The sequence below is a fragment of the Cydia fagiglandana genome, chromosome 20 (assembly GCF_963556715.1).
Source record: "Cydia fagiglandana chromosome 20, ilCydFagi1.1, whole genome shotgun sequence".
In the NCBI taxonomy this organism is placed as follows: domain Eukaryota; kingdom Metazoa; phylum Arthropoda; class Insecta; order Lepidoptera; family Tortricidae; genus Cydia; species Cydia fagiglandana.
In genome coordinates this window covers 7297445-7321411 of record NC_085951.1, presented here as the reverse complement: position 1 = coordinate 7321411, position 23967 = coordinate 7297445, and the positions used below count along the sequence as shown (strand labels likewise).

At 40.9% G+C, this 23967-nt stretch overlaps 4 protein-coding genes across 6 annotated transcripts in view; 2 read left to right on the top strand and 2 right to left on the bottom strand.

Moving 5' to 3' along the window:
• The window catches only part of LOC134674549 (uncharacterized), a 420725-nt gene that overhangs the window by 60194 nt on the left and 336564 nt on the right, over positions 1–23967 (top strand). The window lies entirely within an intron of this gene.
• On the bottom strand, positions 404–9875 carry LOC134674602 (cell cycle control protein 50A-like). Of its 3 annotated transcripts, none has more exons than XM_063532713.1 (9): positions 9744–9874; positions 9185–9417; positions 8592–8713; positions 7059–7172; positions 6435–6529; positions 4467–4590; positions 3806–3964; positions 2840–2876; positions 404–1369 (listed from the first exon to the last, which is right to left on the bottom strand). In XM_063532713.1, exons 2-8 carry the CDS (start codon positions 9412–9414, stop codon positions 2869–2871), a joined length of 852 nt encoding a protein of 283 aa, XP_063388783.1. In that variant the 5' UTR covers positions 9415–9417; positions 9744–9874; the 3' UTR covers positions 404–1369; positions 2840–2868. The 3 variants fall into 3 exon arrangements, with proteins under 3 accessions (XP_063388783.1, XP_063388784.1, XP_063388782.1); XM_063532714.1 differs by having other exon boundaries at positions 2840–2873; XM_063532712.1 differs by lacking the exon at positions 2840–2876 and having other exon boundaries at positions 9744–9875.
• LOC134674570 (CDC50 family protein chat-1-like) lies at positions 10196–14600 on the bottom strand. Its single transcript, XM_063532686.1, has 4 exons — positions 14485–14600; positions 12952–13065; positions 12328–12422; positions 10196–10483 (listed from the first exon to the last, which is right to left on the bottom strand). The coding sequence occupies exons 1-4, from the start codon at positions 14588–14590 to the stop codon at positions 10352–10354; spliced, it is 447 nt and encodes a 148-aa protein (XP_063388756.1). The 5' UTR covers positions 14591–14600; the 3' UTR covers positions 10196–10351.
• Positions 15459–23823, top strand: LOC134674535 (splicing factor ESS-2 homolog). The gene is made up of 8 exons (XM_063532638.1): positions 15459–15765; positions 16248–16401; positions 18029–18216; positions 18920–19045; positions 20674–20847; positions 22044–22216; positions 22722–22850; positions 23289–23823. The coding sequence occupies exons 1-8, from the start codon at positions 15607–15609 to the stop codon at positions 23569–23571; spliced, it is 1386 nt and encodes a 461-aa protein (XP_063388708.1). The 5' UTR covers positions 15459–15606; the 3' UTR covers positions 23572–23823.

The window sequence follows — 23967 nt, the reverse complement described above, 5'->3', positions numbered from 1 at the left end:
GAAAAATTTAGTTCCAATAAAATTCCGCAATATGGCGCGTAATCATATGAATAGGCCCCCTGCATGAAACTATAGGGCGCAGGGCAGCATATGAGCCGTCAGATTTTTGGCGCGTGGCGTAAATGTGTCGTTTTTGCTTCCGATGTAGCCCACAAGATGGCAGAATGCACAAGGAAACCTACCGACGATAACGATAGATGGTAGCACTTGCTTTGGCAATGTATATGTGCACATATGTTTCCGATTCAGGCCACAAGATGGCAGACCCTCCAACGCGGACGGTCCCTATATTGCTGGTCAGGCCTTTACAAGTACGATGTGAGAGATAGATAATAGAAGATAAGATATAGGTTCTACTACAAGTGTAAAATGAAAAAGTGTTTTTATAGTAGTTGTTGTTTATTTAAAAAAATATTGAAATCAGTCGGTACGATTTTACAAACCATTTTGAACATGGTAAATTTGATTCTTAAATCCCCATGTAAATATAGTTATGAAAAGTTTTCGAAGTTATTCCATTTGAAAATTTCACAATTTTGGTAACTTTCTAATGGCACATCAATAATACTGAGTAACAAAAATCTAGCATATTTAATATAAAATTGACCAGAAAATCTAAGGGCTCGACCCCATATCAATTACATTGAAGTGATTACTTCATTTACAAATATGTAATATATTGTAGGTAGGTTTACCTATCCGTCGTATTAAAATGGTTTAAGATTTTATTTTAAGACAATATGAGAGAATTTTAATTCACAAATAATTAGTGATTACTTAGTAATATGGGTAGGATCGTGGCCCTAAGGTAGCCTCTTTCATGTACAGCTGGGTGTACCATCAGTCCATCACGCTCGCTTGGTTGTTGAGCCATTTAGGGTCCTAGTCCTAGCTAAATTGGATGTTCAATACTAACGCTATGAAATGTCCAATTTAGCTAGAACCCTAAATGGCTCAACAATCACGGAGCGTAACCATTGACATAAGGACTAACTATAGTTAGTTAAAAATTTTGTAACCTTTAACACATTAAAAATAAGTCTATAACTGCAAAACGTAATTCAAGACCAAAAAAAGGAAGAAATGTTGCCACTTTTTTACTAGCGCGTCTTGTATTTATGTACAAATAAGTAAATAAAAGTACTTTTTTAAATAGTAGGAGTAAAATTACTAATGAATAAATTATCTTAGCGTGATTATTTATCAAAAGGTATTTAAGTACTATTTTACAAACAAATTATTGCAGTGGCAACATTGTATTACTTTTTTTGGTCTTGAATTACGTTTTGCAGTATACAAGTTACAGAGTATTTTTTTCCAAAGTGCACTTATCGCCTGTAGGCAGCTTTCCTGCGGTCTTCCCCCATTCCTGTAAGAGGATTAATGTTAGTAGGATCTAGAATCTAGATTAGATATGCTGCATGTCGCCGTTTTGTACAGTCCGCAACAGAAGTAATATTTATCTTTACATATTGATAAGCAAGAACGTGTATGCCAATCGTTTTGAATACATAGGAACTTGTTCCTAATCCTAATGACTGATTACTGTACAAACAGGTAATAACAACAATCTACATGAACCTATTATTATTGACCTTAGGTACTTATTGGTTCGGTTTAGGGTCTCCCCTGATATATCGACGCGCATTCGGCAAAAGCCGATAGGAAAAAGCTTTATGTCCACGCAATAAGAGCGAAAAAACCGTCGACGCGTCGGCAGGCGCCGGCCGATGCGAGCCGAGCCGAACGACGACTTTTTCGCTCTTATTGCGTGGACATAAAGCTTTTTCCTATCGGCTTTTGCTGAATGCGCGTCGATATATCAGGGGAGACCCTTAATCAGCATGCATGCAACATTCATTTCAGGGGGCCTAGACAAAATGACAATCGTTTGATAGAAAATGCCAATCGAAACTTGAATAATGTATGAACATAGGCACGTGACCTTTCGTAGTATCTATCATCCCGGTACATTTTTTTCCATTTGGCGTTTGTCATCTTGGCTAGACCCCCAGGTAACTTAAAGCCGCTGAAAGCAAACACAAAGTGGGAGATAACATTTCTATCCAACACACGGGCAAACGTTATGCGTTAGCAAGGGTCACCCGACACTAGCATCTTTTGAGCATCGACGTCTAGTCAGCACTATGGAAAATGGCGTCGCGGCGCAGTTACGCCAACGCCCAGCAGCAGCCATAGAGTTAACTAGACGCCGACGCTCAAGAGACGCTAGTGTGGGGTGGCCCTAAATCCGGCTGATCTGCGCTCGAACAACATTGCGGGACCAATAGAGATTGAGAGCTGCATATTATAGAACATAAAACTAGAATCGCATGCAATCTGATCCGTCTAAATGGGGCTTTAAGCACTCTGATGACATGCTAAAAGTTAAGAATAACAGCCAGCATCAAATTGGTGAAGAAGTGTGTTGTGCCAATCTAGCCTCTATACGTGTTTTGCCAATCTAGCCTCTAATGCCCCTAAATCATAATTTAACTAAATCAGGCTCGTAAAGTTTTATGAATAAGACACTGGTCCCACCGCGAGCTAGTAAGCTATGAGCTATCGGCTATAAACACGAACAAAAGATAAGCACTCCCGTGTAACTAAAAGAGACACGGCGATATTTATAGTTACTCGCCCAGCGGTGAGCTATAAATATCGCCGTGTCTCTTTTATTTACACGGGAGTGCTTATCTTTTGTTTGTGTTTATAGCCGATAGCTCATAGCTTACTAGCTCGCGGTGGGACCAGTGCCTAAAGGGGTTAATTTGTGCCACATTACCAAATTACGACAAAGGCCATTTTATTTTGGTGCTGACTGTACATTATGACGTACTTTTGTTATTGTGCCGCCCGTCTCGAACTTCAGTCTGCTTGCAATAAAAAAATGTTTATCTTCTTTATTTAAATTCTTCTTCTTCTTCTTTTTTTAATGAATGTCAAAAGTAGACACTTTCAAACAAATGTCTACAGAATTCAGATACATACTACAAATGAAGGGTTTTTGAAACAGATGTTCAAAAAGTAAAATTTTTGCGTTCGCATAGTTCGTTATTGGAAACGAGTGTTTTTTACTTTTCTAATTTCTTTTTTTTATCGTAATCCAAACGCCCAAGGAAACTTAATAAAGAAAAAAAAGAAAATCACACCCCCCGGTATTTTCAGTCAAAATTGAATTTTATCAAAATAATTCATCCTAAATGGTCGAAGTATTTTACAGATGGTGCCAGCATAGCTTGCCCTATCAATTCCAAGAAATGTGTTTTTTATGGCCTGTATGTCAGCCTTCATAGAACAAAACTAGAAATAAAGGGCAAGCTATGATGGCGCTATCTATGCAAACCCTTTGCAACTGTGTGAAATTATAAAATGAGTTATTTTCATTAATTGTTACACGCGCACTTGCAATAAAATGTAGGTACACACTGTTGACTGTACATCGGTGGACCTAATGCCTTTCGTAATAAGGTCCACCTATAGTTCGTTTTTTTAGCATTAGAAATAAGGTAAACAATCTTGATGTGTCTTTTAATTGAAAACACATTTTAAAAATAAGTTACGGGTAAGTAATATGTAATAATTATGAATCTAATACGATCATTTATATTCTTTTGCTTTGATAAGTAATAGTTTTTGATTTTTAAAAAGCGTTTTTCAATTAAAAGACATCGCTTTCCTTCTTGCAAGTTCTTTCTAATGCTAAAAAAACGAACTATATGTACATATGTTATATATATGCTGCTGTTTGTATTGATGAAATTATGTATTACACTACTAGATAATTTCATTAATCATTACTTACTCTTGCGTTGCATTAATATGTATCCAGCTCCAAGCGCGAGTCCGAGTAATCCTAGCAGTATGAGACACACGCCTCCGGCTGTGCTCCTCCGGACCGATTCAGTATACATCCCCTCAAGTATCATGACCCTCGGCCCGCTGTATCGGTTAACTCCATAATCTAAAATGAGTTACAACATCGGTTACATCGGTTACTGCTCTATTACACCATATTACACTTTTTGTATTGGATGTGACTGGTCATTTACATTTTAAATATTGAAAACGGGTTATTTACCTTGTATGTTTGTTTTGGCGCGTCCCCGATATTTTAGCACAGTTGCACTATGCCATCTTCGCGGAGTTAAATTGACGTGTTGGGAGTTTAATTCTGGCTTACACAGCATGCTATTACTATGGTTTGTATGGTGTGTGTGTCGTGGCCGAAATATCGGGAACTCACATTGGCAATAGGTACCCCGTTTTCCATAGTATTTACAGCTAACTAGCTAGGTTATCTGGAAGAGACTCCTTACCTTACAGGGATAAGTTCGCGTTTGTACCCCTAAATATTATGTAAACCTGTGTTGTGGACAATAAAGTGATTACTACTACTACTATTTATAAATGATCTGACTGGCTTCAAGATTGAGCTATAAAATGCCTGGTAATTTTTTACTCACGCATTTCAATGAACATTATGTAGTTTCCGGCCGGCAACCCCTGTTCATACTCGCCCTTCTTCTTTACCCGCCATACTGGCTTGCTTTTCAAACTCGTATCCATCCACGCTTGGAATGCAGGGTTCTTGAAAATAAATACATACACGTAACGCATGTTAATTATAAGATGTAATGTTTTGAATAGATGTGTCCCGCCGAGTTTGTTGCCGGTCCCATATTGGGATACCCTCCTCCAATTGAGGGGGGGATTTAAATCTTCTCGAGGCAGAGGTGTAGGGATGGCGCCGGCGTAGCTTTATTTGATGTTCATAAGCGCATTGTAATATGCCTACTTGAATAATAAACTATCTTTATCTTGTCTTGTCTATCTTTATCTTGTGTTGTTGTCGCTTCCAACCGGTACGAGTACGAGTGGAGGTCCAAGGGGGAGGCCTATGCTCAGCAGTGGACGTCTTATGGCTGAGATGATGATGATGATGATGATGATCTTGTCTTAATCATATACTGAAATATACGATGGCAAAATCTTCCACAAATCAGCCAATCGATTCATAGAATATCCCTTAATCAGGAGCACCGGCGACCAGGGGGCAGGCCAGGCCGGGGCTCGCAAACCAATTAATTTTTAAAACCGGTTTCGTTCATTCACGCGGGAACGAAAACGATTTCGTTTCCACTGATTTAAACTTTTACGATTATTTAACATTATGAAACTACACAACGGGACTTAATCGCGTATTTAAGTTTTAAGATTTACCTCCGACGTTTCGAGGACGGCGTTGTCCCCGTCGTCTCGGAGAAGACTGGCTTAAGTTGACATCAACATCTTCTAGCCGCGCGAGTTTTTCGAACTACCCGCACTTGGTCTTGTTTATCAGTTTGAACGTTTTGCGCACTAGGGATGTCACTCTGTCGACACACAACACTAACGATATTCGATTTATCGACTGTCGATATTCTTTTCCGCTTACATTTACTAATGACTGGATTCCATGTGGATGAGATCTTAAAACCCTCGTCCCGATTAAAATTGCAATGTTTTTTGATTTCAATCGCTTCTCGCACTTTTCTACTGTAGAAATGGCGATCTGTGGAAAGGATTTTAGGGTTATGCAGCTCAATCCAGTGGTTTGGTCCTGACTCCAGCAAATGCTCAGCCACCGCATATTTGTTCACCTGACGATTTTGACAGCTGCGATATGTTCCTTAACTCTTTCTGCTATGGTGCGCTACCTGCGCTTAGTTTCTCCGATATAGGAACCTTCAACCTTTTTTTTTCTTCTAACTTAAATACGCGATTAAGTCCCGTTGTGTAGTTTCATAATGATTTCGTTTCCGTTTGCGGTTACCGGTTAAAGAACTGTTCTATTGAGATACTGCTATAAACATTGCAACTACTTTTAGGAACGAGGTATTTTACCATGTTTATTTGTTAATATACAAGAAACACCTACTTAAAATCAAAGATATCCCGAAACATCAGAAAGCGATTTATCAAGACCTAATATGTCTAGAGTATAGCGTTATATGGAAGCGAGACCCAGCGCGACAGAGACAGATTGAGAGCTTTTGAAATGTGAACATGGAGAAGAATGGAAGGTATATAAGCTGGAAAGAGAGGAAAACAAATCCGGAAGTATTAAATTTGGTAGGTGAGAAGAGATCTCTGCTAAGAACAATTGAAAACAGAAGGAGAAACATGTTAGGCCACCTGATACGTCACGATACTTACATAAAGTCTATAATTGAAGGCAGAATAGAAGAACAGAGAGGCAGAGGAAGACCGAGACGTGCATACATATATTGACCAGGCCAAAGAGAAAATTAACGTTAGTGACATATCAGGAGCTCAAAACAGTGGCAGAGAGAAGAACGGAATGGCGATTACTCCACCGACGAGAGCTAGGCTCTTAAGAATAATGATGATGATGATTTGTTAATATGAGCTAACACTAATACAAGTCTCACCTCAACGCCTTTTAGGCTCGTACCAGTCTCCCACGGCAAATCTCGTGTTTCTGGATCCCCGCCCCAATTGATTGGTCTTGTAAATTTATTTAGCACTGGATAACACATAATTAGTATTATAAATCATGTAGGTCCCTTGTATGGATAAAATGTTATAAAAATGGTGCAACAACAACCGTTAGTGCAAAAAAAAAACATTTCTACAAATACTTATACCATTTTGTTTTTATGCGTCAGGGGCAGGGGATGTGACACTAGTGTGCGTAAAGCACCATACCGAAAGGTATCATACTACATTCATTGAATGCTGGCTATAATTTGTTTGTCTTCCCCATACATTAGAAGATTAGAACATACCTAACTTGACGGAATCAGTGTACCTACTGGTATATAAAATGAAATGATGGGATGACGGGCGGCAAATGGGTAGAAGAAAAAGACATGCTACACCGACCCCAAGTGAATGGGACAAAAGCTAGCGCCAATATAAAAATACCCAGTCCAAATTTTTTTTTTCTTAAAATTACAATATTTTTAATCATATGTAACGTTAAAATGTAACGTAAAGGTCCCTTTTCATAGATAATGCCCCATATGTATAAAGTAATTTGGATGACACCTTACCTTCTTCAGGAGGGTTTTTATATTTCAAGGTGTCTCCGGTCACTAAATTCGTATATTCAACTTCTAGGGTCACCTTCTGTTCTTTTGAAACTACTTTCTTAAGCGTAAAGGTGTCTGAAAGAAAAAATACATAATGGGTTATGTAATTTAAACACATCACATTCCATAAGTTATACAACTTAATGCGAAGTAGGTTCAGAGTAAGGTTTAAGGGGTTGGGAATATTAAGAGCCCTTCAAAGTGCACACTAGCGCCACAGCTAAATAATCGTGGTTATTTAAATTTAACGAGATATATTGAAAAAGGGGGCCGCTACGTACTGTGTTGGGTATTTAAGTACCTTTTGAATACATCAAACTAATTTTTGTGTTGCTGGTTTCGTCGATCTAGGAACTCAAAACAAAAACGGCCGTTTTAACTTTGGACGCATAGATTGACGAATCCAGCAACTTAAAAACTAGTCTGATGTATTCAAAAGGTACTTAAATACACAATACAGTACGTAAAGTTTAGCGGCCCCCTTTTTTCAATATCTTTCGTTAAATTTAAATAATCACGATTATTTAGCTGTGGCGCTAGTGTGCACGTTGAAGGGCTCTTAATTTCAATTCATGAAAACTTCAATAAATTAGATTGTTTGTTCTTTTTAACCTACTTCAATTTTAACTAGGTATGCTTGCCTTAAAATATAACGAGGAAAAAGTTAAAAAAATACCAATAATTACATTTATAAACGGTTTTTCCTCATGTTTATACACATTCGGAATGAAATATGGAATGACGTTATCTAATACCTTTAAACGAGCAATTCTTGTATATTTATTTTATATATACAGTGTGTTTTCTGTAACAGGAGCAATAAATTAAACTATAGGCTGTACGCCTCAAACTGACCAACATTTGTTCAGCAACTTTTGAAAATAACTCATGGTTTGATTTTTATTACACTTTAAAGTTTATTCTAAGACGCAATGTATTGCAAATTTGGTCATGTTTACAACATGACAAGCAACGTCAAACACACTGATGTCAGCGTACATTGAAGGCAATATTTATTTTGTATGAAAAAGAGGAAGTCTAAAGAATTCATAATTTTAAAAAGTTGCTGAACAAATGTTGGTCAATTTGAGGAGTACAGCCTTTAGTTTAATTTATTGTTCCTGTTACAGGAAGCAACCTGTATAGTTCGGGGATCTCGAACGGCGGAACAGGAACGATTTCGATGAAATTTTGTATATGGGGGTTTTGTGGGCCGAAAAATCGATCGAGCTAGGACTAAGCTCTAGGAAAACGCGTATTTTTGAGTTTTTATACGTTTTCCGAGCAAAGCTCGGTCTCCCAGATATTATTTAATTAAATAACGCAAATGTAAATCATGTTTAAATTTATTATTACCTAACGATTATTATCATTTCACGGCATTAATAACGATGCTCCGATATAAACACAATGTAATGCCGCGCGACGCTGTGCGGCTTAAGCGCCATCGACAATAAGGTCCCTTTTCATAGATAATGTCCCATATTAACTAACCGTTAAATATAGAGTCAGCTATTTCGCCACAGGGGAAAATGGGCGTGTTATTGCTGTAACTGTAATTCCCGCATGACTCCGCGGGACGGTCGCCCGGTTTCCCCATCAACTGCTGATCATCTCTGAAATTAATATAATTCATAAATACTTATAATGAAGTGATATTACTAAAGGAAATTTGCTAAAAAATATCACTCGTTATTCATTCATTCATTAATTCATTAGGTACTCTACAAGTCTACGTTCTAATGCCAACCAACCCCACACCAAACAACCCACCAACATAGACCGGTAAATATGGTTAAAGTAGCACGATATCATAACTTAATCTGACACGCTCGAGTAACTACAAAAAATCTACACTAAGTAAATTCAACTGTAAAGATTAAAAAGATTTGCAGTACCATTTCGGCGTGAATGTTGCGCTTTTGCTACACAATTGTGTATGATTTCGTTTCCTATACAAGTTGTTTTTTTAGTCACCTGCAATAATTTACTGGGTGAATATGTACATTATGTAACATCAATTTATACCATTTTTTACACAAATAAACAGAACTACCTATTCTATTCTATTCAAAATACAAACTTACTTTGAGGATGCATAAGCCGTGTTGGTCTGGTCGAACTCCGGCAGTTCATAATACAGAGTGACTGCACCCTGGAGCTCATGCTTCAGCTCCAAAGGGAATTCGCAGTCACACTTGAACAGACCCATGCGTTCGGGTGTACTTGCGGTCGTGAAGTTGATACAAGGCATTCCAATCTCTGTGTCGTTACACTTGCTCACTAGCATGTACTCCCAGTCGAGTTTCTTTGACATAGGCTGAAATAATACAATACAGGATGGTGTTTAACAAAGCTCCAGCGCCCAGAGCTGGGATCAAATAGGGTCTTCTGCATTTGTGGCAAGCGCTAGTAACCACTATATAGGCCACTCGATTCACGGCAGTATTCGACAATTAATTAAGATGAGCTATCTGCATGGTGACGAAGCCTGCGCTGTGGGATGAGCTATCTGTATGGTGACGAAGCTTGCGCTGTGGATCTGAAGGTATCTGTATTATTATGTTTTTTTTTATGGGTCAATAAATCAATTTTTTTTTATCAAAATCGTAAATTTTCACATTAGTACAGTAAGTAAATACAAACCACATCCACAAAGGCGAGGCACCAAATTCCAACGCCAACCAGGATACTTGCAACAACTAAAACTCCAAACCCAATCAAAATCAAGGTTTTAACTGACTCTGAAATAAATTATCTTGTAAATTCATATTCATAAGAGCTTGTTGCTTTGCTAGGCCTACATGAATAAGGGCTACTTGCACCATCCCAATAACCCGGGGTTAAGCGGTTAAACCGTTAACCCAGTGTAAAATTATACTGGTAACCATGGTAATTCCAGGTTTAACCGGACAACCCTGGGTTAATGGGATGGTGCAAGTGGCGCTAAGTATATTTAAAATTTGAATTTTAAACCTTATTTAATTACAATGTCCTTAGTTTGTAGAAAAAATTTGGATATCAATGCATTGAGGTTTGCGAGTTACAACTCGGTACCCCGTTTTCCATAGTATTTACAGCTAACTAGCTAGGTTATCTGGAAGAGACTCCTTACCTTACAGGGATAAGTTCGCGTTTGTACCCCTAAATATTATGTAAACCTGTGTTGTGGACAATAAAGTGATTACTACTACTACTATTTATAAATGATCTGACTGGCTTCAAGATTGAGCTATAAAATGCCTGGTAATTTTTTACTCACGCATTTCAATGAACATTATGTAGTTTCCGGCCGGCAACCCCTGTTCATACTCGCCCTTCTTCTTTACCCGCCATACTGGCTTGCTTTTCAAACTCGTATCCATCCACGCTTGGAATGCAGGGTTCTTGAAAATAAATACATACACGTAACGCATGTTAATTATAAGATGTAATGTTTTGAATAGATGTGTCCCGCCGAGTTTGTTGCCGGTCCCATATTGGGATACCCTCCTCCAATTGAGGGGGGGATTTAAATCTTCTCGAGGCAGAGGTGTAGGGATGGCGCCGGCGTAGCTTTATTTGATGTTCATAAGCGCATTGTAATATGCCTACTTGAATAATAAACTATCTTTATCTTGTCTTGTCTATCTTTATCTTGTGTTGTTGTCGCTTCCAACCGGTACGAGTACGAGTGGAGGTCCAAGGGGGAGGCCTATGCTCAGCAGTGGACGTCTTATGGCTGAGATGATGATGATGATGATGATGATCTTGTCTTAATCATATACTGAAATATACGATGGCAAAATCTTCCACAAATCAGCCAATCGATTCATAGAATATCCCTTAATCAGGAGCACCGGCGACCAGGGGGCAGGCCAGGCCGGGGCTCGCAAACCAATTAATTTTTAAAACCGGTTTCGTTCATTCACGCGGGAACGAAAACGATTTCGTTTCCACTGATTTAAACTTTTACGATTATTTAACATTATGAAACTACACAACGGGACTTAATCGCGTATTTAAGTTTTAAGATTTACCTCCGACGTTTCGAGGACGGCGTTGTCCCCGTCGTCTCGGAGAAGACTGGCTTAAGTTGACATCAACATCTTCTAGCCGCGCGAGTTTTTCGAACTACCCGCACTTGGTCTTGTTTATCAGTTTGAACGTTTTGCGCACTAGGGATGTCACTCTGTCGACACACAACACTAACGATATTCGATTTATCGACTGTCGATATTCTTTTCCGCTTACATTTACTAATGACTGGATTCCATGTGGATGAGATCTTAAAACCCTCGTCCCGATTAAAATTGCAATGTTTTTTGATTTCAATCGCTTCTCGCACTTTTCTACTGTAGAAATGGCGATCTGTGGAAAGGATTTTAGGGTTATGCAGCTCAATCCAGTGGTTTGGTCCTGACTCCAGCAAATGCTCAGCCACCGCATATTTGTTCACCTGACGATTTTGACAGCTGCGATATGTTCCTTAACTCTTTCTGCTATGGTGCGCTACCTGCGCTTAGTTTCTCCGATATAGGAACCTTCAACCTTTTTTTTTCTTCTAACTTAAATACGCGATTAAGTCCCGTTGTGTAGTTTCATAATGATTTCGTTTCCGTTTGCGGTTACCGGTTAAAGAACTGTTCTATTGAGATACTGCTATAAACATTGCAACTACTTTTAGGAACGAGGTATTTTACCATGTTTATTTGTTAATATACAAGAAACACCTACTTAAAATCAAAGATATCCCGAAACATCAGAAAGCGATTTATCAAGACCTAATATGTCTAGAGTATAGCGTTATATGGAAGCGAGACCCAGCGCGACAGAGACAGATTGAGAGCTTTTGAAATGTGAACATGGAGAAGAATGGAAGGTATATAAGCTGGAAAGAGAGGAAAACAAATCCGGAAGTATTAAATTTGGTAGGTGAGAAGAGATCTCTGCTAAGAACAATTGAAAACAGAAGGAGAAACATGTTAGGCCACCTGATACGTCACGATACTTACATAAAGTCTATAATTGAAGGCAGAATAGAAGAACAGAGAGGCAGAGGAAGACCGAGACGTGCATACATATATTGACCAGGCCAAAGAGAAAATTAACGTTAGTGACATATCAGGAGCTCAAAACAGTGGCAGAGAGAAGAACGGAATGGCGATTACTCCACCGACGAGAGCTAGGCTCTTAAGAATAATGATGATGATGATTTGTTAATATGAGCTAACACTAATACAAGTCTCACCTCAACGCCTTTTAGGCTCGTACCAGTCTCCCACGGCAAATCTCGTGTTTCTGGATCCCCGCCCCAATTGATTGGTCTTGTAAATTTATTTAGCACTGGATAACACATAATTAGTATTATAAATCATGTAGGTCCCTTGTATGGATAAAATGTTATAAAAATGGTGCAACAACAACCGTTAGTGCAAAAAAAAAACATTTCTACAAATACTTATACCATTTTGTTTTTATGCGTCAGGGGCAGGGGATGTGACACTAGTGTGCGTAAAGCACCATACCGAAAGGTATCATACTACATTCATTGAATGCTGGCTATAATTTGTTTGTCTTCCCCATACATTAGAAGATTAGAACATACCTAACTTGACGGAATCAGTGTACCTACTGGTATATAAAATGAAATGATGGGATGACGGGCGGCAAATGGGTAGAAGAAAAAGACATGCTACACCGACCCCAAGTGAATGGGACAAAAGCTAGCGCCAATATAAAAATACCCAGTCCAAATTTTTTTTTTCTTAAAATTACAATATTTTTAATCATATGTAACGTTAAAATGTAACGTAAAGGTCCCTTTTCATAGATAATGCCCCATATGTATAAAGTAATTTGGATGACACCTTACCTTCTTCAGGAGGGTTTTTATATTTCAAGGTGTCTCCGGTCACTAAATTCGTATATTCAACTTCTAGGGTCACCTTCTGTTCTTTTGAAACTACTTTCTTAAGCGTAAAGGTGTCTGAAAGAAAAAATACATAATGGGTTATGTAATTTAAACACATCACATTCCATAAGTTATACAACTTAATGCGAAGTAGGTTCAGAGTAAGGTTTAAGGGGTTGGGAATATTAAGAGCCCTTCAAAGTGCACACTAGCGCCACAGCTAAATAATCGTGGTTATTTAAATTTAACGAGATATATTGAAAAAGGGGGCCGCTACGTACTGTGTTGGGTATTTAAGTACCTTTTGAATACATCAAACTAATTTTTGTGTTGCTGGTTTCGTCGATCTAGGAACTCAAAACAAAAACGGCCGTTTTAACTTTGGACGCATAGATTGACGAATCCAGCAACTTAAAAACTAGTCTGATGTATTCAAAAGGTACTTAAATACACAATACAGTACGTAAAGTTTAGCGGCCCCCTTTTTTCAATATCTTTCGTTAAATTTAAATAATCACGATTATTTAGCTGTGGCGCTAGTGTGCACGTTGAAGGGCTCTTAATTTCAATTCATGAAAACTTCAATAAATTAGATTGTTTGTTCTTTTTAACCTACTTCAATTTTAACTAGGTATGCTTGCCTTAAAATATAACGAGGAAAAAGTTAAAAAAATACCAATAATTACATTTATAAACGGTTTTTCCTCATGTTTATACACATTCGGAATGAAATATGGAATGACGTTATCTAATACCTTTAAACGAGCAATTCTTGTATATTTATTTTATATATACAGTGTGTTTTCTGTAACAGGAGCAATAAATTAAACTATAGGCTGTACGCCTCAAACTGACCAACATTTGTTCAGCAACTTTTGAAAATAACTCATGGTTTGATTTTTATTACACTTTAAAGTTTATTCTAAGACGCAATGTATTGCAAATTTGGTCATGTTTACAACATGACAAGCAACGTCAAACACACTGATGTCAGCGTACATTGAAGGCAATATTTATTTTGTATGAAAAAGAGGAAGTCTAAAGAATTCATAATTTTAAAAAGTTGCTGAACAAATGTTGGTCAATTTGAGGAGTACAGCCTTTAGTTTAATTTATTGTTCCTGTTACAGGAAGCAACCTGTATAGTTCGGGGATCTCGAACGGCGGAACAGGAACGATTTCGATGAAATTTTGTATATGGGGGTTTTGTGGGCCGAAAAATCGATCGAGCTAGGACTAAGCTCTAGGAAAACGCGTATTTTTGAGTTTTTATACGTTTTCCGAGCAAAGCTCGGTCTCCCAGATATTATTTAATTAAATAACGCAAATGTAAATCATGTTTAAATTTATTATTACCTAACGATTATTATCATTTCACGGCATTAATAACGATGCTCCGATATAAACACAATGTAATGCCGCGCGACGCTGTGCGGCTTAAGCGCCATCGACAATAAGGTCCCTTTTCATAGATAATGTCCCATATTAACTAACCGTTAAATATAGAGTCAGCTATTTCGCCACAGGGGAAAATGGGCGTGTTATTGCTGTAACTGTAATTCCCGCATGACTCCGCGGGACGGTCGCCCGGTTTCCCCATCAACTGCTGATCATCTCTGAAATTAATATAATTCATAAATACTTATAATGAAGTGATATTACTAAAGGAAATTTGCTAAAAAATATCACTCGTTATTCATTCATTCATTAATTCATTAGGTACTCTACAAGTCTACGTTCTAATGCCAACCAACCCCACACCAAACAACCCACCAACATAGACCGGTAAATATGGTTAAAGTAGCACGATATCATAACTTAATCTGACACGCTCGAGTAACTACAAAAAATCTACTCGCTTTGCTCGTGTTTATAGCCGATAGCTCATAGCTTACTAGCTCGCGGTGGGACCAGTGCCTAAAGTAGTCATTTTACTGATTATTGAAACTTTCGATGCTCACATGCAGTTTTTATTATTATTCTCTTTATTTATTCTCGCCGATTTCTGTATATCGGCTCCTTGGGAAATAAGTGAAGTCCTATATTTCCACAATTTGTCGCGCAACATAAAAGTACTTAAGTAATTTGGAATAAAATTAAACTTAGAACCGCGGACCCGGCGGAAGACTTGAAGACTCGGACTCGGACTCGGATGACTCGGATCGGATCGCTGTCAGTTGTCAGTGTCACTGTCACTCCTCGCTCCTATTCCATTTCACGTGTAGTGTACAAAAATCAAACTAAAATGTACTATGAGCAGAATCATATCATTAGGAAATAGATGAGGAAATAGTTTGTTCTAGTACAGTGGAGGATATTGTGTATTTTGACTTTAGTACATGTACTACATAACAAATGATTTATGAAATTTATTCTCACCGAAGACGAGGCAGTATGGCTTTTGGTCTTAGCCTGTCCAGACGGACGAATAAGAAAAAACATGCCTAGATGTCAATGTCAAAAAATACATGAAAAATACCAACAATGCTGATATTAATTTCAAATTAATACTTAACATCACAGTATTGCATTAAATATATTGAAATAAAACAATTTTTTTTTATTTATGTGTGTTGCCAAAAATCTTTTAATAAGGAGTGAATTCATGCAATCGTCATGGCAGAAGAACCACCTGTATCAAGACCAGGCGAAGCAGCGCTTAAAAACATGCAGCTGTTGAAAAAAGAAAGCAGTGTCTTCAAAATTCCTAAAGTGCCACAAAAAAGACCTGAAAAGAAACGAGCGACGGTTCTAGATGAAGAAGTGTATGTAGAGGTTAGAAAAATTATCAATTGCATTTTTTTTGTATATAAATTTAAACCCCACAAAGGAAATCTAGGATTTTGGGTCCCGCGGAATAACTATATTTTACTAAAATAGTGAAATTCGGGCATACATAATGTTAATGAAACACTGTGATGTTTACTAATTCCTAAGAAAATCCCTTGAGTCTCAGGGACGCTATGTCAGGTCAGCAATCATAATCAAAATACAATTCTAAATTTAAAACCTCAAGGTTATTTTTCGCTGGCAAACTTAGATTCCTACTGCGTGAGGATTTTTTTGTTAATATGTGTGACTTTATCAGACATTGTCGTTTGACAATATTGCATACAAAATAGCCAGGAAGGCTCGCAGGCGGCAAGTGTGAGGTTCACGGGCCGCTTGTTGCCGAACGGTCTCTTAAGGCATTGTGTTGTGTCCAGCATTTGTCCTATAATGTATTGTGCAATAAATAAATGGATGTTATGTTTTAGGGCATAGCGAAGATAATCCAAAGAGACTTCTTCCCGGACCTGGAGAAGCTGAAAGCTCAGAACGAGTACCTGGAAGCTTCGGAGAACAAGGACTATACACGACTGCGGGAGCTCACACGCAAGTACAGTGGACAGAGGCCACCCACTGAACCTTGTAAGTATATGAATTTTCAGCAAGTGATGTGAATTATTACGCACACACACACAGCTACATTGATCTGTAATAGCAATGTTAATTCTATAATATTGAAGAAATTTTGTTAGTCTATCTTGCAGTTAGCTGTTGAGCTTGCTGGTAGTAGGATAGTTCACTAATTGCCGTCTGATGAGATGAAACCTATGTAAGAACCGGGTCATTCTAAGTTAAGAGGTAATCGCTTGTATGAAAAAGTGGCACAACATATATGTTTAAAATTTCATCTAATTATACAATATTTATATTGAAACAACTCTTTTATGTATATTTGTAAGCTAATCAGTCATTTCTTTAATTTTATACCATTTTAGAAGACACCAGGGGAGAGACCGTACTTTTTCTATGTAATAAAGAGAGAAGGGTCTCTCCCCTGATCTCTTTAAAAACAAACAAAATCGAAATTTTGACCAGCCGTCTTACAAATTCGAGCAAATTAAAGTGTAATGATTCATTTAAACAAGAAGTCATACCTCCACTGTACATTTTGGAAAATTATGCGCCAGGGGAGAGACGCCAGGGGAGTGATTTTTTCATGTCAAATCAGATATAATTGCGAAAGTATTTATTGTAAATAATTAAAATAAAGTATTTATATAATCTATGCATAAACTATAGTAAATATACAAATACAATTAAGTATTTATATCAATAATTTTGAAATAAAACTGACCAGGGGAGATACCACTTTCATAAAACAACATTGTCAAGTAAAGAGGTCAATGATCAAAATGACTGACAATCGGAACCAAAAGATGACTGTCGCAGGGTTAGTGGTCAGTATTGAATGAAATGCATTGCTATTGGGACTAAAATGGCAATAATTAAAATTATAAACCCAATATTTTTACATTTACATAGTGGCCAGGGTAGGAGACATAGAATTTGGGGGACAAAATTTAACATAAATATTTTTTATGAAAAAGAAAAGTTTAAAGGATTTTATTAATGAAATTACAATCAATATTTGTTTTAATTTATGAAGTATACCAAATTTAATGGATTTATGGGAATTACATCTGGATAAAATTACTGATTTATTGAAAAACCTGTAAAGGGACAGGCCAGGGGAGGGACATTTTGCATGTTTGAGGTGCAATTGTGACAAAACTGAATTAATTAATTAATTGAAATTGACTGTATATAGAGGAAAATGGAAATGCAATTTTTTAAGGGAAATTACCATAATTTATTTAAATTGTTTTAGAAAAGTATGGATATTTATCATGGACACCGTTAATACCTCTTAACTTAGAATGACCCAACCATCACTATTTATTACGCGAGGGGTTTTTGAGGATTTTTTTTTTTATATTATGAATGGGCTTACTCATTTTACATCGGGGACCGGATCTTTAATCTGGAAACATGTTTTACTGTAAATTAATCTCATTTTTGCACTATTGTTTGTCCCATAAAAACTGCGATATTTGCCAAAACCCCCTCTTCCCCACGTAAGATTTAGTGAGATTCGGCTTGACACCCCCTCCTGAAGCCCTCGCGTAATTTATTGGTTTATCAAATAATCGTCAGTTTAAAACTCACTTACTGAAGTGAAACTCAGTCAGAACAATAATGCCTATTTCAGATAACTCCCCAGCCACTTTTGACACCCCTGACATAAACCACCAGCGCTCTCCTCCCAGAGAACAAAGCACTGAACGCGCGCCAGAGAAGCCCAGGGATGTCACCGACAAGCACTCACTGGACTCGTTCCTCGCGGCGCACACTAGCGAGGACAATGCCAGCTACGACCGCGTTATAGCGTTAGAACAGGTAAATATTTACCTGACGACCTGGTAAAGGTCGCAGGAGTCCGCACGATGCGGGTGGCGCAAAACCGGTCATTGTGCCACTCTTTGGGGGAGGCCTATGTCCAGTAGTGGACGTCCTCTGGCTAATACGATGATGATGATGAGGTAAATATTTTAGTTACTAGCCGGGTCCACACAAAGCGAGCGACGCTATTCAACGCGCGACGAAATTTCCTCGCGCACAAAACGGCCAGTGTAGACGGCACTCGCGCGCGCCACTACGGCCGAGGCACTGGCCGTTTTATGCGCGAGGAAATTGCCTCGTGTATGCTCGCTATGAGTGGACCTCTGGAGTGGAATGAAGGTCTCCGGTTCAGCTTGAGCAGAAATGATTTCGTATACACATACGAAAGCATTTCTGCTCTGTAGAGAAGACATCCACACGGATGTCTTATCTACAAGTCACAGTTCTCGAAGTCTCGAACATTTCTCGTGAAATTTTGTGAGGAAGTTCGATAGATAATAATTATATTTAGGTAATAATATAAGGATTGGACTTTAGCTAATATAATTCAAACAAAATAGCATGCATGCATTAAGTTGATTACGCATTTGTTTTCGCGATCTTAATCATAATATATTTGTTAAAAAAAAAAACATTTTATTTCGGATATAAATCCATAGTTGTTAAAAAACTGATCGTAATGGAATACTATTTGCCACAGAAGAAGAAGGCAGCAAAGCTAGGCCCGGCGCTGGCTGCCGAGGCCGAGTCCCGAGAGAAGGCGGACTCCGCGCTCGCGCTACCCTCCGTCGAGCAGCAGGCCGACCAGACCGAGCGCCCCTTGGAGGTAAGAGAAGTAGGAATAGTGTTTCATTTCACAGTGTGACATGAGATTCCTAGCGATTTTCGTAATTATTGCATATTTGTGTGACAAATCAAAAACCTTGACTGTAAGCCCGCGGCAAGGTAACCAAGTAGACCGAAGCCGCCGTCCTTAGAGAAGAAAGAATCCGCGCTCGCCTTAGGGGGTATTCATAAATTACGTCATTTCAAATTGGGAGGGAGGGGGGTTCTGGACATCGGATGATGGTAGCATGACGGAGGAGGAAACGACTTTAGGGGAAGGGGTCATAAATCGTCGAAAATAGATACGTCCGTTGAGACCCGACCGAGGACCCGCTGGAGGTCATTTATGGCATTTATCAAGAAGATTGACGAACAGCAGTCACACAAGCCAAAAGTTATACTCACTTTCAGAAGTAGGTAGAAGTAACAATATGAAAACGGTGTACCTGTACATCAAACTTTTTTTTATTTTAAACGTAGAAAATCCTTTGAATTATAATTATTAAAATTTGAAAATATTTCCAGTTAGACACGTGGCGCTACACGGCCCGCAACCACATAATGTACGTGCCGGACGGCGCCGCGTCGCAGCGGCCGCCGCCGAAGCCCTCCCTGCGGCGCCACAACACGCGCCTGCGCGCCACGCCCTTCGACCACGCCAAGAGCAAGGCGCACATCTCCGCGCTCGCCCGCGACCAGGTATACACAGTTAGACACGTGGCGCTACACGGCCCGCAACCACATAATGTACGTGCCGGACGGCGCCGCGTCGCAGCGGCCGCCGCCGAAGCCCTCCCTGCGGCGCCACAACACGCGCCTGCGCGCCACGCCCTTCGACCACGCCAAGAGCAAGGCGCACATCTCCGCGCTCGCCCGCGACCAGGTATACACAGTTAGACACGTGGCGCTACACGGCCCGCAACCACATAATGTACGTGCCGGACGGCGCCGCGTCGCAGCGGCCGCCGCCGAAGCCCTCCCTGCGGCGCCACAACACGCGCCTGCGCGCCACGCCCTTCGACCACGCCAAGAGCAAGGCGCACATCTCCGCGCTCGCCCGCGACCAGGTATACACAGTTAGACACGTGGCGCTACACGGCCCGCAACCACATAATGTACGTGCCGGACGGCGCCGCGTCGCAGCGGCCGCCGCCGAAGCCCTCCCTGCGGCGCCACAACACGCGCCTGCGCGCCACGCCCTTCGACCACGCCAAGAGCAAGGCGCACATCTCCGCGCTCGCCCGCGACCAGGTATACACAGTTAGACACGTGGCGCTACACGGCCCGCAACCACATAATGTACGTGCCGGACGGCGCCGCGTCGCAGCGGCCGCCGCCGAAGCCCTCCCTGCGGCGCCACAACACGCGCCTGCGCGCCACGCCCTTCGACCACGCCAAGAGCAAGGCGCACATCTCCGCGCTCGCCCGCGACCAGGTATACACAGTTAGACACGTGGCGCTACACGGCCCGCAACCACATAATGTACGTGCCGGACGGCGCCGCGTCGCAGCGGCCGCCGCCGAAGCCCTCCCTGCGGCGCCACAACACGCGCCTGCGCGCCACGCCCTTCGACCACGCCAAGAGCAAGGCGCACATCTCCGCGCTCGCCCGCGACCAGGTATACACAGTTGGACACGTGGCGCTACACGGCCCGCAACCACATAATGTACGTGCCGGACGGCGCCGCGTCGCAGCGGCCGCCGCCGAAGCCCTCCCTGCGGCGCCACAACACGCGCCTGCGCGCCACGCCCTTCGACCACGCCAAGAGCAAGGCGCACATCTCCGCGCTCGCCCGCGACCAGGTATACAGCCCTGTACCATCGCCACTGTTAACTGTGGACCTTATGCCTTTTGTAATAAGGTCCACTGATGTACAGTTAAGAGCATGGTATAATAATATACTCCGCCTGGTACTTTCTTCCCGTCTTTTCGTGGTCACGTGACTGACACAATCCTACGTCATCATGCGACAGCGCTATATGATAATATGCTGATGATGATAATATGCGATAGCGCTATATATAGCGGCCATGTTATTGTGACGTAGGCTTGTATCACTCTGGGAAGAGAAGACCATGTTTTATTAGACTATGGTTAAGAGTGTTGCTGTTTGTACAGTCAACTGTAAAAATATGGGTTCACAAATCATCTCAATAATATGTCAAATAGCTCTTATGTCAGCGAATTAAGAACTATGGGACATATTTTTGAGTATGTTGTCTATACCCATATTTTTACACTTGACTGTACCACGACACGGAATCTTAATTAATATCTATACTGCAAAACGTAACTAATTCAAGACCAAAAAAAGTAAGAAATGTTGCCACTTTTTTACTAGCGCGTCTTGTATTTACGTACAAATAAGTAACTAAAAGTACTTTTTTAAATAGTAGGAGTAAAATTACTAATGGATAAATTATCTTAGCGTGATTATTTATCAAAAGGAATTTATAATTTTACAAACAAATTATTGCAGTATCAACATTGTCATACTTTTTTTGGTCTTGAATTACGTTTTGCAGATTAGAGGGAATATTCCTGCCTCGCTGAGTTAATCTGTGGAATTAATTGTAGTCCACATTATTTCTGGACCGATACGACCTTCAAAAACTTTCAACAAAAGATTCAGCAACACACTTGCAATCCTTGCGTTGCAGGTGTCTACGAGCTACGGTAATTGCTTACCATCAGGCGATTCATTTGTTCGTTTGCTTTCTGTGTAATAAAATCCGGCTAAGTCGGACTCGTCTACTGAGGTTTCCGTACTTTTTAGTATTTGTTGTTATAGCGGCAACAAATACATTATCTGTGAAATTTTCAATTGTCTAGCTTTTCTAGGGTTGTTCTAGGCTTTCAGCTATCGCGTTTCATGAGATACAGCGTGGTGAAAGATAGACGGACGGACAGACAGTGGAGTCTTAGTAATAGGGTTCCGTTTTTACCCTTTGGGTACGGAACCCTAAAAATAACCTAAACCTAAATTGTTTAATTTCAGGACGCGACCGCCCACGGCAAGATCGGCGTGGACGGGGCGGCGCAGGAGCACTCGCTGCTGCCGCCGCCGTCGCCCGCGCCGGGCGCCGGGCCGGACGCGTCGCCGCTCATGACGTGGGGCTCCATCGAGGGCACGCCCTTCCGCCTCGACGGCGGCGACACTCCGCTCCCGCAGTCAGTATACTATATACAATACGTTATATACCAAACAATATGAGGGTTGACTGGCAGCGCCATGTCTCGCTAGCTCATCACGAATGATTCAGTTAGAGGTCGAATATGCTGTTTTACCTTAGGGATGGCCAGGGGGCGCCATAAACCTAAGCCTAAGTATAGTTGGAGTATACTTGGTAAAATTTGACCTATACCGCTGTGGCCCGGTGGTCGGATGGCACAGGCACCTGCCGCGATAGCAGAGGACGCTGGTTCCAGCCTGGGGCACTGGAGGCCTTGGTCACTTTTTCTTAGTATATGACATTTAATTCAGTGTATAATATGAGGGTGTTGGAAATTATGAAAATAAACCCTAGGTGATGTAATATAGAAGTGCAAGTGTAAATAGAAGCGGGAGGCCTATGTTCAGTAAGCGGGAGGCCTATGTTCAGCAAGGGAAAGGCCTATGTTCAGCAGTGGACGTCTTATGGTTGAGATGATGATGATGTAATTTTGTTGTTTGCAGCGTGGGGTGTGGAGCGGCGTACCGCATGCTGGAGTCGGGGTCCCGGGAGCGGCTGGCGCTGCAGCTGGCCGAGCGCGCCGCGCGGCGCCGCCGCCCCACCACGCCGCGTGTCGCGCCGCCCACGCCCAGGTAATATACCCCCTTTCCCCATTGGTGACGTTATGGTTACCCCCCTTCCCCCACATAACCTTATGTGTATTTTTTCCATCCGACCGGTCAAGGCCACGCGCTCCTTATCTAGGGAACGTACCCATCCTACGTAACCAGTGTAGTGGAAAGTGGGAAAGACGGGGAGTGTTCACCTTTTTCAGTGTATAGTTACAGTGTACAAGTTAGTTATAAGTGTTTTTTTTCCCTTTCTTTCTGTGTATGTATTGTATACTGAAATAAATGGTATTCTATTCTGTTCTATTCAACGTTAAACGTACCACGCTTTGTAAAATTTTGTCACGTAGCCAATATGCTCTATGGAAATCTATCGCCTTTTCGAGCTTTTGATCACGTAGTATGGGTAAGTTCTCTAACCCTTGCAGTACATTTCCACAGACAACTAACAGACCTTTACAGTTTCAGATCGAACACGGAGCGCCTGGCCAGCATGTCGCCGGCGGCGCGGCGGCTCGCCACCAAGCACCTGGTGTCGCCGCGCCTCAAGCTCACCCCCAAGGGCGTCGGCGTGCACCACCTCACGCCCAAGCCCACCCCCACCCCCCACCCCCGCCGCAGCCCCCGCACCCCACTGGTCCAACCGGCAACCGGTCAAGCCCAGACCGACACCCTGACGGATAACCTGCTACAGATTAATTTAGAAAAGAGATCGAGATTAAAAGCGCAGGATTTCTTCAAGTAGCAAAGGACCGGCATTCTTGAACACCAGTATGGATATGTGACAGTGTGTGTTTTAATCGAGTGGTGTTATAAAGTGACGTTTAAGTGGATAACGCCATCGTATACCTGCGGTTGATTGTACCGAGTTAGCTCGAGTTACAATATCAATCGAGGGACATTAGCATATTAATTGCCGCTAAGTGCTACGGGTTACGCTCGTAACGTGTAGCCATTTTCGCCGTATGGAGCGCGTAGTCGCTACGAACAGTGACGCGACTGTGTGTGTGTGTGTGTGTGTGCGACTGTCGGGTTCTCGGCCCTGAATGTGTTAGATTTATTCATCGCGGGAGATCGCGGATGGGACGGTAAAGTATGTAACCTTTAACAACTTAAATATACACATTGTGTACACGATTGA